The sequence below is a fragment of the Parasteatoda tepidariorum genome, chromosome 4 (genome assembly GCF_982258835.1).
Source record: "Parasteatoda tepidariorum strain Cologne lab strain chromosome 4, Ptep-v5.0, whole genome shotgun sequence".
In the NCBI taxonomy this organism is placed as follows: Eukaryota; Metazoa; Arthropoda; class Arachnida; order Araneae; family Theridiidae; genus Parasteatoda; species Parasteatoda tepidariorum.
Window position 1 is genome coordinate 54,698,971 of NC_141758.1, and position 19,049 is coordinate 54,718,019.

Genomic DNA, 19,049 nt, shown 5'->3' on the forward strand with positions numbered 1-19,049 from the left:
GCAAACCGACCCGACTTCCATTCAGGCTTAAGTATATTGAGGTATGAGGTACGTGGAAACTTCTTTCCTATCCACCCCTACTAAATCGGACAACCAGGTGAGTAGAAAAGTAGCTACATTTTTATGGCCATTACATTTTTGCCCTTCCTAATCAAAGAGGTCGGCCACCTTTTTCCGGTTTTTTTTTTACCATCATTTATGTGTTGCAAATCGCGTAGAGAGAAGTGATTTACTTTTAATGGTCATAATCGTAATATATAGATATATTAACTTTTTTTTATGAACAACGTTGTCACTACGAAATATTTTAGAAAAAATATTTATTTATTTTATTATTATTATTTTTCAATTCAATTTTTTCAGTTTATGTCAATTTTTTTTTTTTTTTTTTTTTTTTTTTTTGTGGGTCATATTATATGGATATTGTTATTATCTGGATATTGGCCAAACTATGTGGATATATGAGATTTGCATTTTCTGAAATATTTTTCTTTAAACACGTGATGAGAAATTTAGGAATTTAAATGTCATTATTACTGTTTGGATAAATATAAACAACGGTTGTAAGTTTTAGGGAAAAAAATATTTAGTTACTTATATTTCACTAATTTATTATTATTATTAAATTTTTTTTTTGGAAACAACATTTTTACTAAAAAATATGTAAGAAAAATGTATTTATTTAATGCATCATTACTATTATTTTTTTAATTCAGTTTTTAGCATTTTCGTTCATTTAATTTTTTTGTCATATTACCTGGATATTGGCCATACTTTGTTGATATATGAAATTTGCATTTTCTGAAATATTTTTCTTTAAATACGTGAGGAGAAATTTAGAAATTGAAACGTCATTATTACTGTTTGGATAAATATAAACAACGGTTGTAAGTTTTATGGAAAAAAATATTTAGTTACTTATACTTCACTAATTTATTATTATTATTACATTTTTTTTTTTGGAAACAACATTTTTACTAAAAAATATGTAAGAAAAATTTATTTATTTAATGTATCATTAATTTTTTTTTAATTCAGTTTTTAGCATTTTCGTTCATTTAATTTTTTTGTCATATTGTCTGGATATATCAACACAGTATGGCCAATATCCAGACAATATGACAAAAAAATTAAATGAACATTTTCTGGATTTTTTTTTTTTTAATGTATTTTGAGAATCTTGGGAAGTAAAACATCATACTATTTTGATAAATGAATGTAAACAACGGTAGTAAATTTTATAAAAAAATATTTATTTATTTTTATTTCTGTAATTCATTATTATTAATTATAAAAAAAATTATAACAACATTTTCACTAAAAAATACGTAAGAAAATTTATTTATTTAATTTATCATTGATATTTTTAAATCCAATCCTTACCATTTTATGTCCATTTAATTTTTTTTTGTCATGTTATCTGAGTATTGGCCACTGTGTGGATATATGAAATTAGCGTTTCCTGGAATATTTCTTTTAAATATGTGATGAGAATGGATGAAACATGATTATTAGTATTTGGATAAACGTAAATAAAGATTTTGAGTTTCGTTGAAAACCATTTATTATTATTTTTTATTTGATTATTATTATTAATTTTAAATTTAGCCTTTAGTATCTTAGCATTTTAGTTATTAAAGGGGTTCTATTATCTTCTCAAAGATTATTTTTGTTTACTTACTTAATCATTATACATATCTATCTAATCATTACATTGGGAAGAAAATAGTGATTTAGTTTTAATGGTTGTAATATAGAGAAATATAAAATAATTTTTTTTTAAACATCATTTTAACTGAAAAATGTGTAAGTCTTGGAAGAATTTTTTTTATTTATTATTGTTATTTATTTCTATTTCATTTATTTATTATTATTAATATTAAATTTAGTCTTTCGCTTTTTAATATTATCTTATTTATCTCATTTCCTTATTATCTCATTCCCGATCAAAGAGGTAAAGCCACCTTTTTCCGATTTTTTTTACTTAATATTTTAATTATATATATGTCATCATTATATCACGAAAGTAGTGATTTACTTATAATGGTCATGGTATACAAACATATATGAAATTAACTTTTTTTGGAAATTTTTATTTTAATATTTACTGACAATTTCAAGATTGAATATCATAATTACTACCTGAATAAATATAAATAATGATGTAAGTTTAAAACAAAATGGTATTTTTTACTCATTATTTTTCTTAAAACAACCTTTAACACTTTATGTTCATCTCAATTGTTGGTCATATAATATAGATATTGGCGATTGGTCATACTAGTGGTCATTAATAGTTTAAAGGTTTATGAAATCAGCATTTTTTAAAAATATTTTTTTCAAGCATGCATTGTTTATTTTTGTTATTTTTTTTATTTCTTTTTAAAATTTCGTATTTTATAACTATCTCATTTTTTCCCAAAGAAGGCTCCCTCATCTCTTTAAAGTTTTTTTTAACTTTTTTTTTTACTTTTTAAACATTGTTTATGTGCTAAAAAGAGTAGTGATATTAAATTTAACAGAAATTTTTACTTTAATATTTAATGTGAATATAGAATATTGGAAAAATGAACATCATTTTCACGATTTGGAATTAATTATGTTAGTTTCAGGGGAATTATTTATAAATTTTTATTAATTCAATTTATTTATTTTAATTCAAAAATAAATTAATACACTCTCAAAAATATCGGTCCAAGACTGAGTCAATATATCAGTACCTTGAATCATAAAATCGTGCAAATTTGATTTAACAAAATTTAAATTAATGCACTTTGTTCATAGAACTTTTCTTATTAGCACGTTCACAATCGCTTCACACTATCAAGTATTTCGGACTATTTTTGGAATGATTATTTTTCGCAATAATATTGTTCAATTTCCCCCCATATTTCATTTAATAATCATCGTCGAACAGCCGACCCAATTCTAAGTTTACGACAACCTATGTTCTATTCCGTAATTGGAGGGTGAGCGCTGTATACCCTGAACCACCAGGGCTCTATCCCCCACATTGAGAAATGGAAACGAATTAAATTATATTACGATTCAATATGGTCGCAATTTCTTAGAAAATTTGAACGTCATAATAATTTAGTATTGGTTATAAGTTATCTTCACGTAAATTTACTACAGTTCCCTTTCTTTTTTTCTTCTTTTTTTGAAAACTTAGTTTTTTAAACTTTTATATCATTTAGCTTTTACTCTAGCCATTACAATATAGAATATATTTTAATATTTATGATTATTATTACTGAAGTTATTTTGCGTTTCTTAATATCAGAAATATTGGACTGGTGAATTACATTATTGATAACTTAAACCATCTATAACCATCTGAAACCATCTTCGCTAAGACCTGAATAAAGTGTTGAATTCCCTCCAAGTTGAACTATAGTATCCTGTAATCTAATTTAAGAAGAATTTAATTGCATTAATGTATGTTTCAATTTTGCACCATAATAAATTTAGGACAAATTTGAAAAATACCATGGCTCAATACGATCGGAAACACTTAAAGGCCTGGTTTCTTAGGAAACGTCGACGTCAGCTTGAAACGAACGTTTACCTTTGATTGGTCAATTTATGAGTTTGACAGTATGCGTCATCGAACGCTCAGCTTGAACGACAACTGCCGTCCAAATCAACTGCAGTTGGATTGCAACGTGACGTTAACAACAGAAGCAATGGTGGACAACAGCCAACATACAGAGCATTGAAATCAACCAAGATTTTAACATTAAACATAGCTTCTTTTTCCTCTTCTTCTTCATTTAGCTAAGCTATAATGTGTTTTTTCTTGGAAAAAGTCATTATTTGTTCTTAAAAGCACTGGTCGACAATCACAAAATCAATACAAATTCAAAATAAATATTTGTTTACGTTATTAACGCATGCGCAATGCGAGATAGTGTCTGTGTTGGACCGACTGTTCACACTGAGCTAACAAAACGGTATTTTTATGGCGTCAAAATTATATCAACTTAACGCTGACGCCCAGTTAAGACGCTTCTCCTAAGAAACCAGACCTTGAGCTAACAAACCAGTATTTTGTTGCCGTCAGGGTGACGTCAACTTAACGCTGACGACCAGATAAGGCGCTTGTCCTAAGAAACCAGACCTTTACAGTGTACAGTAAAAACTTACCAAACATAAACCTAATAAAAAATATACTTAGTAAAAAAAAACATATAGATAATAAAAACTTTTTTTAAGAAATAAAATTTAAAGTAATGTATGCGCCGTTGCATTAAATCAGAAAACCAAAATTATGGCATTAACAAATCCGTTCTCATATGAAGAAAAAAAAAACATGACATTAATTTTTTTTAATTAACATTAAAAACAGAAGTAATTTGGGTGTTAATAAACAAATAGAAATTTCAAATTTTTAAAAAATGGCATAAAAAAGCATTTACCAGAACTTTTTATTTCGGCGTTAAATCTATCATGCAAATTAAAGAAAAAGTGGAAGAGTAAAACGAAACCTAATTTATGAAAATGGAGGAATGGAGAACAGCAGATGTGGGCTGCCACGCAGATGCTAGTTGCAGATGGAATAGCAATCTGCTCAAGAAACCACCCAATTTTAATAGTGATTTATAACGATTTTGATCTCTGGCAAACTTTTAAATGAACTTCTTTGTGCTCATACACAACTAACTGAATAAAATACTCAGTCCTCGTACTGGGTAAAACAAAAAGTAAACAATCAATAATTCGGCTTTAATCTAAGGTGCACAATCGTGCGCAGAATTTAATGGCATATGTCGCCAAATTTAATGAAGCAAAAATAACTTCAATATTCTTTTCATTTTTAATTTTTACTCTTTCTGGTAGCTTCATATTTATTTACAGATTAATCAAAACACGTTTTAAGAAGATCAAAATAAAGATTTGCTCAACTCGGTATTATTCAGCACCAAAAAATTATGCTATTTTCAAAGTTGTCTTATTTTACCCCAATCCTAAATATTTTGTCCTTTAATTTTGCCTTTTATTACATAACTTAATTATTATGTTTTAATTACTATTGATTTATGCGTAAAGAAATGCATTTGAAAAGCATAGTTCTAGTATACAATTAATGATAAAGGCTAAATTAGAAGCATCAAAACTACAAATTGATTAAACTTGGTCGAGTTTCTAAATATTGTCTTTCAACTCTTTTCTATATGATTTTACAATTAAACTTATTTCTCACTGTTAATTTCTTAAATTATTTTTTTTTCTCGCTTAAATATCAGTTTGCGGCCTTTACTGACTATAATTTTTTGACAAATTTTTTTAAGCATTCTAAAAATGTATAATCAAGGATACCATAACAGATTATTAAAACTAAATAAACTGGTGCATTTTTTTTTTCCTGTATCACATGGACTTCACTGGAAAATCATAATTATTAATTTGTAGTTGATTGGTAGATATTTCTTTCGACAAAGTAAAAAATATGTCAAATAGTGTTTTCTTAAGAAAAAAATGCATCGGTACATTTTATACAAAGTATAAAATTATCTCAATTTGAAGCTAACTTTTTATTTATGCGTCATCTTTAAGACATCTTGGGGCAAACATTAATTAATATTTTATGACAACAAATGAAACTTAACTGAAGTCAAAATGTCATTCTCATTACAAAATAACAATAAAAATCCCATTCCAAATATATCATTGCTGCTCTAGATTACAAACAAATAAAAAAGCAGGATGGCCTCTTTAAATTTCATTTCAGCTAATTTGTCATATCTAACAATTCGGAAAAAATATAATGATAACGAAGAAAAGGCGAATAAACATCCTTTTTCAGTCCTTATTTTTCTTTTGGCGATCATCCAGGATATAAAACTCGCCAATTTTTCATTTTGTTCCTCGTAATGTTTTTTTCATAAGAATACTTGACGAAAAAATGAAACGCGTAATTGCGTTTGAATCAGACATCAATCAAATTTATATTAACAAATTGAGCTGTACGCTGGTGGGAGGCAGCCGGATAAATCATAGAAAATTATTATTTTGATGGAAAATATATTATTTAATCCTTAAAGACAAATAAGTAATCCCTGTTGAGTAGGAATTTATTACTTTCTTGAATTATTATTTCATTAGGACTGTCTTCAAATACTTTTTTTTAATTGTAATGGATGGATTATTTTTTGTGGTTTTACAAATTCTATTACTTTATCAATTATTACAATAACAATACTTTAGCCTGAACAAAATAATTACATTTTTTAAACTAAAAATATTTCATGATTATAGTGCTTTCAAACTACTTTCCTCATCAAATATTTTTAATTCCATTTTAACAAAGAAAGTCAAAAATTTATAAACATATTAGGGTCCACTAACTTTTATCTATTCATTAAATTTCATAGTGCAAAAACATCATGCGAATTTAGCGAACCACCTGTGAAAAAGGCGGAAGCAAAACTTCAAAAAAAAAATTATTGCTGGTAAATACACCATAAAAAGTTATCGAACTAGTTTTGGTACTTTTCATTTCATTTTCTTTCCTTTTTATTTTTCCCATTGGTTTATATTTTTATTGACATAATTATTAATTCACATTTTCTAATATATATATATATATATATATATATATATATATATATATATATATATATATATATATATATATATATATATATATATATATATATATATATATATATATATATATATATATATATATATATATATAACTTTTAAATTTTTTAAAGTTAGATCAAGTAAAAATTAATTCAAAACAATATTTTTCTAATTTTTTAAACTTAGTTGAAGATCTAGCTAGATATAGGTTTAAGAATAATTATAAGCACAAGGATTTACCCAAACCAGATTATTTTGTTTTAGATTTTACCAATAAAATTTTTAATAATCTTAACATAAATGCAGAAACATAAATGCATAGGTAAAAATAAAAAACTTTCTTCCTATCCAACTTAATTGTAAACCAACTTTTAGATACACTAAGAGTCTAAAAAATTTAATCTGTAATTATAGGAATATAGCTACAGATAATTTAAACTATGTATGTAATTGTGATGATTTTAAAGATACCCCTTTTTTTGATAACTTCCATAAACACGTTATTACAGGGGATTTAGATATTATTGACAACGATAAAATTAAAAAATTTATGTCTTAAGGTTCAAAATTTAGACCATCTTTTCTAACTTCAAAAAACAAAGTTATTTCCATTTTTATTAAAAATCTCGATGATTTTATTTTAAAATTATCTTACAAACATAATTTCCCAATTGAAGGTTTCTTTGAATGGAGAGAGAATATCATTAAAGATTTTAAAATCAATATTAAAAGGGACAAATTAGTTTTTCAAAAGGATTTAATTTTTAACTCTGTTCTAAGACAAGATATTAAAAATATTCAAAATAAATTTTGTATTACCACTGTTGATAAAGCTAGTAATAATTTTGCAATTATTTGAAAATTTTTTTACAAGCAACTTCTTTCCAATGAACTTAATAGCAATACTACCTACAAAAAACTTAACACCAACAGTGATATTATTATTAATAAAATTAACGCTATCTATAAAAGACTTAAAATTAAACCAAATAATATTAACAATTTTCCTTTTCTTTTTGCCAATCCAAAATTCCATAAGACTCCAACCAAATTCAGATTTATTGCAAGTGGCGTTAATAGTAACATGAAAAAAATCGGTATTTACTTTGAGAACATTCTTAAAAAAGTTTATAACAAAATTAATAAACTTACTAAAAATAATAACTATTTAAATTGGAATATTAAAAATAGCATTCAGGTTTTAAATACACTAAAAACTTTAAAAAATCTAGATTCAATTCACTGTTTTGATTTCGAAAACCTCTATACTTCCCTTCCAACTAATAAAATTCATGATGACCTTCTTCAAATTCATAGCATGTTTAATCTCAGTGATATTATTAATGAAGATAACTGGAACTTTCTAGTACATATTAACCTTAACAACAATTATATTCTTTTCAATGACCACCTTTTTCAACAAATTAATGGTATTCCCATGGGAAATAATTTTAGTACTAACATCTGCAATATTTTTTTTTTTTCTACAAGAATATAGATTTGTAAAATCACATGTTAATCTTCCAATTGATTCTCTCTTTCTCAGATTCATTGATGATCTATTAGTTATTAATTTTAATGATTTCGATATTCTAGCAAAACATATTTATCCAAATGAATTAATTCTTAATAATACAAATAATAGTAATTCTTCAGCAAATTTTTTAGATTTGACTCTTAATATTAATGCAGATAAAAATATTACATTTAAACTTCTTGACAAAAGAAATGATTTTAAATTTCCAGTTAAAAAATGCATAGATTTTAACTCTAACTTAGCCAATAAGGTTTTTTCTAATATTATTGCCAATCAAATTCATAGATTTTATAGGAATAATTCTAACTATAACGAGTTTTTATTAGATACTGATATATATAAAAACGATTTAATTAATAGCCATTTTCCTAGTTCATTTCTTAAATTCTATTTTAAAAATATCTTAAAAAACTTGGTACATTAATTTTTAATTTTTATTTAATTTTTCTGTTTTAAGAATAAGCTCTGATTTTTTCAAGGTAGGAACTAACTATGATAAACTATTCCTAAAGCCACTGGACGGAATAGTTTGGATGTATGACCTTTTATACTGGATTAGTTAAATATTTTTTTAGTTACTTTTTAATATTTGTAGCCTCTTAAAATTAATTTAATTTTAATTGTCCAGTATAATAAACAGTTTATTTACTTATATATATATTTATTTATTTATTAATTTTGTATAAGTGGAATGGGCTCTGGTTCGTAAAGAACCACCCCAAATGAATGCAGGTGATACGTGTATACTTTAAAATTATGTAAGGTTGTATGAATGACGGATAAAACCTATAAACGGCTTTCTATCCCTGTATGCAGGCTCTGATTTTTAAATAAGTCACCCTATGAAAGTTGGATAGGTGTATTCTGTAAAATTATGTAAGGATTTATGAATGAAGGATAAGTCTATAAACGGCTTTCTATCCTGACAGACTGACTTTTAAATTAATTTCCCTATAAATGATTTTTTTTTTTTTTTTTTTTTTTTAGTCTGCTAATTTAATCAATCCGTTAAACATTTTTATTATTATTTCAATTTTATTACATTTTTACTAATTGTTTCTCATAGATGGCAGCACTAATATTTTCCTAAAAAAATTTTTTCTTCTTCTTCGATCAAATATATTTTTTTAATTTTATTTTATTCGATTCAGGCTATAAGCACAACTTCCAATATTTTACATCTTCGCGATTTTTGTTAACTGTTTTATTATTGTACTTTTAAACCTAAACCGCGTTTTAATTCACGCCGGTAAGTTTGATTTCTTTTCACATTTTTCTTTTATTTCATGATTTTTTACAACATAAGGTTTTTTGCGATATCGACACATATAAAGAATAATTTTTATCTTAGGATAATTATTCTTTATTCAGAAATATCGCATTTATAGCAATAGATGTGTCTTGATAACGACTATTTGCTTTTACCATTCTTGTTTCTCTATTTATTTTATTCATGTTTTTTATGTTAATTTGTATATATATATATATATATATATATATATATATATATATATATATATATATATATATATATATATATATATATATATATATATATATATATATATATATATGTATATATATATATATATATATATATATATATATATATATATATATATATATATATATATATATATATATATATATATATATATATATATATATATATATATATATATGTATGTATATATATATATATATATATATATATATATATATATATATATATATATATATATATATATATATATATATATATATATATAGGGTGATTCTAAAAAGATGGGCATTTTAGGAAGTGATAGTACACACCCAAGCAAACAATTTTTATCAAAGAATGCATGGTCGAAAACAAAACGCAAAGGTGCTGGCGCATTTGGAAAGTTGTTTGATGCAAACGTGAAAGCTTCATTCCTGTTGCGAGTTACTGCGCTGTGTTACTTGTAGCCAAGCTTTCGGCCGCTGCAGGGAAAGTTCGTGATATGTTTGGTGTGCTTTAGAATGTTCGCCCATCTTTTCTTCGCCGTTGAACTGCGTGCAGAGTCGCTGCCGGCCACTGTCTGAACACTTATTGTAATCACATGCCATTGAATTTGCTTTCATAACTTAACTTCATCGTTCTTTGTGTGTTTTTGTCTCATAAAGGAACATAAACTTTGACGCCCTCTAGCGGTTTTGCGTTTTGTTTTCGACCATGCATTCTTCGATAAAAATTGCTTGATTGGGAGTGTACTATCACTTCCTAAAATTTTGCCCATCTTTTTAGAAATGCTATATATATATATATATATATATATATATATATATATATATATATATATATATATATATATATATATCTTACTTTATATAAAAATCTAATGATGTTGTCGCAGTTTTCCATTGTTGTCAGTGCATTTTTATTGGCCAGAAAATCACGTGGTGTGATCCAGTTTTTCCTCATTCGTCTCCTTATTGTTTTGGTTGTAGTCAGCATAAAATTAATAAAAGTCATAAAGTTCTTGTTCTTCTATTTTTGAATCCCTAACTTAAAGTTATTTTCCTGTACTGCTGTTACTACGCTTTTAATTCAAGAGTTTAAAACTAGGAGAATTGTTTTTTTTATCATTATCTTTATATATATATTTCGTCTGTTCGTGTGTATGTCACTGAACTCCTCCTAAACGGCTGGACTGATTTAAATGAAATTTTCTGTGTACCTTCAGAAGGATTCGAGAATGGTTTAGATTCACAATAGAACATTCTGCCACAAACCGTTCCAGCGGTATCAGCGAAAATCGAAATGGAATTTTCTGATTGGTTAAAAGTTAGCCATTGTTTTAAATTTTGCTGTACACGAATCAGTTATCAAATATCTTGATGATAACAACAGTGATATTTTCTATCTTATAGCTCTATTCTTTTAGAAAAGTAAATTACATATACTTTAATATTTAATCATAATTCGGTTCTTTATTTCAGGTGAGCACAAGCACGTAAAATCAACGAGAATAAGTTTCGTAATTATTGGTCGTATCACGGATTTAGTATTGCGAAAACTGTTTAATAAAAATCAAGGCAAAAGCAAATTTTATTCATCTTGCACGCTTTTAATAATTATTTATATTTAGTATGCAATTTCAGCTCAATTTAGTATGCAATTTTTCATTGCTGACAGTTGTCATTTGAAAACTATTAGATTGTTTATTATTACAAAGTTTGCGAATTCACATTCATTCTAATTATTTCATTTAAAAAATAGGAGTAGACTATATTTGAGGGTGCCCCTTGATTCTCACCAAGTTGTGATAGCGGTTGATCTCCAAGCTGGCCGATGTTGAATCCCATTCGTGATTCTGATTCGTTTAAATTTCAGCGTTATTTTTAAATGTTCAACGGTATATGTAATTTCAGAAGTCCGTTAGTTCTATGTTGGATACCGGCTGGTTAGGTTACTTTTGATTCTGATCAATAGGATCGAAGGTATGTGGGCAGTCATAAAAAGAGGACTTTAGAAAAAAATGTCACCGCCATTCCGATACCACAGACGCCATTTTCAATTCGTATTTCGCCGAATTTATGTGGCGATGGAGGAACACAGATTCTATTCATGATAAATTTAGACAGTATCTAACTGCTATTAGAGAATTCTGTGCACCTAAAACTGAGGAAATTCAAGCTTAATGAATAAGTGAGATGTGTTTTTTTTTTTCCTTTTCTTTCTGTGCTTACTCCATTAATTTTTATTTCGATTCAAAATGCATTTTATTGGGTTTATTAATTTTGCTTACATTGGGTTCATTGCAATTTTATAAAGTTTTGGCCGATGTCTTGCTGAAATTTTCCAATGTATTATTAAAATATCATTATGTTTTGGCAGCCATTCCTGTTACCGCGGTGTTCCGCGCAAACAGGAATGGTGATAAACATAAGTTACCAATTTCGTCAAGGGGCACCCACAAGTATATTTTTTACCAAAAATAGATTTTTGTTTTAAATTTTATCATTATTATATTTCTTATTTAATTTATTTCATTTTTATTGCTTTTTTATTATTTAAAATAAATACGTGAATTTTCGAATTAGCAAATTTGCGACCACTGTCAACTTTTACATTTCTTTTTGTTTGAAAGAGAATATTTGCAAAAATATGCCGCCTAAACGAATCGCTCTTAGTCGATCAACATCTCAAGCGCGCAAGAAGAGAACTAACCGTGTTTCAGAAAAATCAGAGCAACGGGAAGAAAGACTTGAAACTAAACGAGAACACAATGCTTTAGCCCGTTCCTTAGAAACGTCTGAGAAACAGGAAAGAAGACTGTTAACAAATCAACTACGCACTTATCAAGCCCGTTCGTCGGAAACATCAGAGCAACGGGATGCAAGAATAAAAATCTATCAAGAACGCACTTCGCTATTCAGACGCTGCCAATACTCTGATTTGAATCTCAGTGCATTTCACTATGATCCGACAACCAACTATAGTCTTTCACCCAAGCGTCATCATCGGAAAAATGGATCAATTATGTATGTTTTGTAGTGCTCTCAAATTTAAGAATGAAACAGCTGGAATTTGCTGTTTTGGAGGCAAAGTGTAACTACCAGATTTAACGTCGCCAGCCGAGCCATTATCAACGTTGTTATCGGGTCAAGCAAATCAATAGAAACTTTTCTTGGCGAATATAGGTCAGTACATTCGTGTTTCCAAATGACTTCATTCGGTGCTGCTACAAGTATCGGTGCGCATATGGACAGCTAGAGTTATTTATTACATTCACGTGCAATCCTGCTTGAGCTAAAATTAAAGAGCTTTAGTAACTTAGGCAAACATCATCGGATCTTCGTGATGCATAATCACACGTGAGTTAAAACAAATATTAAGCTCTAAACTTGGTTTTATTGCGAAAAGTCATGTTTTTAGAGAGACACGGTGTTTGATGCATTCTATTGAACGGCAGAAAAAGAGAATTGCCACATGATTTGGCTTATTGAAAAACTCACACCAGGACAAATTGGTCAGCTCATATCAGCAGAAATATTCATGACGCCATTGATCCAGAATTATTTCAGATCATCATCCAAAATATGTTTCATGGTCGGTGTGCATCACCATACATGTCTGTTTGAAAATGCACTAACGATATCCTAGAGAATTAACTGTTGAGACTATCACTGGTTTTTTCACCATTAAATAAAATTCTCTATTCAAATCATAATCACAAATCTCATTTACACACTTAAATACAAAATTTAAATTCAAACTGAAAGCTTTGCAACGCACGCAGGGTACAGCTAGTTATAATGTAAATCTGCCTTACATTTTAAGATAAAGTTATTTAAAAAGGTGGTCTAATCTTATTAACCGCTTAACAATTATTATTTTTGAGCAAATAACATTAATATACTGTTATAAATTACAGTTAAGGAGATCTGTTAAATGATTTAGAACTTAAGGATCAGCTTCATGCACAATGAGATGCAGGCAAAAGAAAAGAATTTAATGTATCCTACCGTTTGGTAAGCGAAAATATTAAATTAAGGATGTGAACTCATTAAATTTGTTTCAACAATATAACGTTATAACAATATAAATGTTATTTAAAAAAATGATTTCTTCGAAAAATCACTTCTGTTTACCAATAGATCTAAATATCTAAAATATATAATTCTCTTACGTGGCTCCCAAATTTTGGCTGTATTTCTCTTCCGCCGGTGGCAACGTTTGCTTTGTTTTGTTTACGTTACTATTTCTGTTACACGGCGAATCGACCCATGATTGCCGCTAAAAATATCACATGCCAAATCTATCTGAGGTGACTCAACATATAGCGCTTTTAAAAACGGAAACTGAAATAACCAGAGAGCATCAGCTGCGGCAATCTCATACTATTAAGCTAGGCAGAAGTGAGTAGTCTTTGTCGATAGATCTCTATTTTAGTATTTTGTCGAAAGCGCTTTTTTCCGCGAATTTATATATGACGAATTTTGATTTATATCACGAATTATACTATAGCACATTTCTAATAGGTTTAACGAATTACATGTCATTTATTTGAATTCAAATTTATTTTAATGACTTAGTATTTACTAAAGAGATGTAATTTTTTTACATGAATTTGAATGATTGTTTTGAATTCTTAGAATTTTGTGCATTTGCAATGTACCTAAGTTAGTAGCGAGCGAAGCGATCTTGGTACGCGAAGCAAACCATATAAGATTGCGTAGCAATTTTCGGGGGTTGGCGAGCGTTAGCGAGCAGGGGGCGCAGCCCACTAGTATATATATATATATATATATATATATATATATATATATATATATATATATATATTTAAACATACACCGAAGAGCCATTACATTATAACCACCCTGCTAATAACATGTAGGACAACCTTTAGCCCTCAAAACTGCTCGCCGTGGCATCGATTCCACAAGGTGCTGATAGGTAGTCTGAGGTATGTGGTACCAAGCGCTCACCAACTGATCCTATAATTCCCTCACATTGCGAGGGGATAGCGTGGCATCACGAATTTGGTTTTCCAAGTAGGACCCCAAATGCTCTATTCAATTGAAGTCAGGTGAATTAGGGGGCCAAGACATTACTTGAAAGTCACTGGAATGTTCCTCGAACCACTCCATGACGATTCGTCCTTTATGACATGGTGCATTATCCTGTTGGTAAACACCATGCCCCGCAGGAAAAACTGTTGCCATGAATGGGTGAACCTTGTCTGCAACTATGTTCAAGTAGCTTACAGACGTCAGGGATTGTTCTATGAGAGTTATGGGTTCTAAAGTGCCGCACGAAAACATCGTTCCTGGGCAAGAAACCATGAAAACCTGGACGAGCCCATTGTTGTAGATGAAGGGTGGACATAATTCAATGGTTCTTCGGTGTATATATATATATATATATATATATATATATATATATATATATATATGCTCATCATATATATATATATATATATATATATATATATATATATATATATATATATATATATATATATATATATATATATATATGATGAGCATCAAGAAGAATTCCTTGCTCACAGATAGGAGACAGATTAAAGATTTCAGGCCTTAAACTGTCGAAATATGTCGCCAAGTCTAGAACTACGAAATTATCACCTATTTTTAATAATTTTGTGATTTATAGCATGAATTGAATTTCTCCCTGACTTGTTTAACTTTTAAAAGCTCTTATATTGTTTCAAAAGCATATTTGTAAAATTGGACAACGAAGTAAAACGGAACTATATGGAGTCGTGGATGATTATTTAAATCCTATACCGCAAAGATCTTTTCTTATTTCTTAACTTGCAACGGAGTATAGAAATATTATTAAGAAATTTCGTCGAAATTTCTCAAGTCTTAACGTTCGCATTTTTGATGTTTAAATTCGTTTTTCCAAGTTGCAAATTTCTAAAGTTACTCGTCGATTGTTTGTTGCTAAATGTACTTAGAATCTCTTTTCAGTGTTTAAAAGCGTAAAGATTGTCACTTAGAATCTTCTAGTGAAATTTGTGAAACTTAGATTTGAAAAAATTAATTAATATTTTTAAGTAAAATAACACTAAAATGTGATCTTTCCCTCAGAAGTCATATTTTTTTAAAGTGTCACTTAATATCTTTTTCCACTATGCTCTTTAATTAATCTCCATCGCGTATTATGTGAAACATGTGTATTAGGCATATGTCTGGAACCTGGCGAAAATTTTTCCTAATAATTTTTTTATATCGGGTATCTTTAAGCTATCTCTTCTTTAAAAACATATAAAGAGATAAAAATAGCTAGTTTTCTCTTTAGATTTTTGTGCCAACAGTAACTGGATCGAAGATATCGACGAAAATACCGTCTCCTAACTTATCGATATATTACTTTTTGTACTGGTAATGCTCTGTCTTTCTTTGTAACAGACGGTGGGTCCGTTAGTCGGTACAGTGCTTCCCGATGAAAGAATCAGTTCTTTTCTTTGACAGCTGTATTTACCCTTCTTATTTATTTCTTTTGATACCAAAGATGGTGAACATAAAGTAAAAATAAAGTGATATATCTATTTTCACTAACTATTTCGTCCAGAAACAGTATCGAGGATACAGAGTTTTCAGAAAAATGTTTTGCGAGAACCATGAAAAACTATGAGAAATTAAGGATTTGAATTTTTATATAGTTTCATGTATTTTTTTTCTATTATTACAGTGTTCAAAAATATATGATGTCTTATGATGAGCAAAATAATTTATGAATGTAATATCCCCCCCTTTTTTTTTAAATTTCTATTTTAAATTTTTTGTATTACCTTTCTCTGTCGCCTAGACATGATTTTTCTCTAGACGACGAATATATATTCTTTGTATTTATGCGTTTGTTTTTGTTCCCAATAAAGTTATATTTGTTGTTAAAAAAATTTAAAAAAAACATTTATCAACTCTGGTACAAAGGATGTAGAAGTTTATTTAAAAAATTGTATGGTGAAAAATCTTATTAGGAATTTATAATTCCAGCTCCATAAAAAATTGGCACTCTTTTTTTTCAACCTTTACAGTTGTCACTATCAACATTCCATAAATAATCCATATAACCATATCCATGTTCATATATCCATATTCATGTGTCCGTATTCATACATTCATATATCCATATCCATGCAACCAAATCCATACATACATATCCACACATTCATATCCATACATCTATAACTCTTTATCCTTATCCATATCCATATGTACACATCAATACATCTATTTCCATTTATCCATTTATCCATATCCATTTATCCATATCCATTTATCCATATCCATTTATCCATATCCATTTATCCATATCCATTTATCCATATCCATTTATCCATATCCATTTATCCATATCCATTTATCCATATCCATTTATCCATATCCATTTATCCATATCCATTTATCCATATCCATTTATCCATATCCATTTATCCATATCCATTTATCCATATCCATTTATCCATATCCATTTATCCATATCCATTTATCCATATCCATTTATCCATATCCATTTATCCATATCCATTTATCCATATCCATTTATCCATATCCATTTATCCATATCCATTTATCCATATCCATTTATCCATATCCATTTATCCATATCCATTTATCCATATCCATTTATCCATATCCATTTATCCATATCCATTTATCCATATCCATTTATCCATATCCATTTATCCATATCCATTTATCCATATCCATTTATCCATATCCATTTATCCATATCCATTTATCCATATCCATTTATCCATATCCATTTATCCATATCCATTTATCCATATCCATTTATCCATATCCATTTACCCTTTTCCGTATTCATTTATTCATATCCATACATCTACATTCATTTATTCTTATTTATATCCATATAAACATATCCATACATCTATATTCATTTATCCTTATCCATATTGTTATATACAAATACATACATCAATATAGTTCATACATCGTATTTTCGATATTATTTATTAGTTAAATTGAAAAAGATGTAGGGTTTTAGAAAGGGTTTCATTTTTTTGGGATTTAATGTGTAAATTTTATTATTAATTTTTTTTTAATTATGGAGTTAATATGAAAACGTCTGAATTTGGTATGACATTTTTAATCTGAACTGGAATTTACATAGTAAACTAATCTAAAGGTTCAATTGACAATTGAAACTGTGCTTATTTGTAAATGAAAGTTAAGGGTTTCTCATTTATTCTGGGAAACCTTTATATTATACTTCATTTATAATTTTTTTAACCTCCAAAAAGATTCTATTTTCAAACTTGAAAACTGAATTTTGTTTCATGTTTATACTTTTAAAAAAATAAAGTCTGCATTTCAATACCCTCTCCAAAAAAGAAATGAAAGTTTTCGCCCAATTCAGGAAAATTAAATATTTTCTATCTCGGGTAAAATTTTCTTTCGTAATTATGTAATCTTTTTTAAGCTTAGATCACTTTCATCTTCTTTATGATTTGCCAACTCTCACTTTCAACATATTTTCATCATTTTTCGTAATTTACTCACTTTAAGCAATGCGTAAGTATAGAAAAAAATACTTATTTATTTTTCCTGCTCGTTCAAAAAATAATTATTTTTAAATACTATTATTTTGACTCCTGAAATTAGTAAAGATTAGCTAACAGCAATTTAAATATAACTATTTAATAGGAATCTTTTAGCGTGAGTTACATGTGGTAAGAGAAAACAACATTTCGTTTACTTATAAAAACAATTCTTCACGGGAATAGTATTTCAGAAAAATATTAAAATCAAATATAGTGCTAATAAAGATGAAGAAATCAAATTTAAAATAAATGAATAATTTTATTTTTTAGATAATTGTATTGGTTTATAGGCTTTTTATGAATGTTTATTTTTAAAAATACACTTTAATAACTTTGAATGGAAATATGAAAATAATATTTTTTGATAGACAAAATAGGAATTATATTTAATTGGAAGATAGAAATGACATGAAAAAGTCTATTGGGATATTATCTATAAAAATAAGCGTTGCTATATAACTGAATAGATAGCGTTGATAATATAAACAATATTGGCTTACATTAATAAAAATTGTACTGAATTTTTTTTATTACTGTGATACACTGTAGGGTTCGTAGTAGTTATGAAATTCCCGATGTTTACTGATTAAAAAATATATTTCATTCACATTTCTTCTGATTTTTTAAATTTCCGTAAAGTTATTCTTGAGAGTTTAGAACATATTATTTTCTATTAATGTAAATGTGGATTCTAAAGAAATCGATTCGACGAATCGAAAAATTTGGATTTTTGATCTAGTATCTTTAAATTTAATTACGCTAATAAAAATCGTAAATTTTGATAGTTCAAAGTTCTTAGGGATATAGTTCAAGGATATAACATTGACTGGTAGGATTCAAAATTTGAAAATTTT

At 27.6% G+C, this 19,049-nt stretch overlaps 1 protein-coding gene across 16 annotated transcripts in view; it reads left to right on the forward strand.

Moving 5' to 3' along the window:
* LOC107442885 (coiled-coil domain-containing protein AGAP005037) overlaps positions 1 to 19,049 on the forward strand; it is a 330,755-nt gene that overhangs the window by 233,783 nt on the left and 77,923 nt on the right. For 2 of the 16 annotated variants that reach the window (XM_087161148.1, XM_087161149.1), the window contains exon 1: positions 19 to 97. The exons of the other annotated variants lie outside the window; for them this stretch is intronic. In XM_087161148.1, coding sequence (XP_087017274.1) covers positions 44 to 97 — 54 coding nt within the window. In that variant the 5' untranslated portion in view covers positions 19 to 43. Of the gene's footprint in view, positions 1 to 18; positions 98 to 19,049 lie in introns of those variants that run through there. 16 annotated transcript variants of the gene reach the window in all.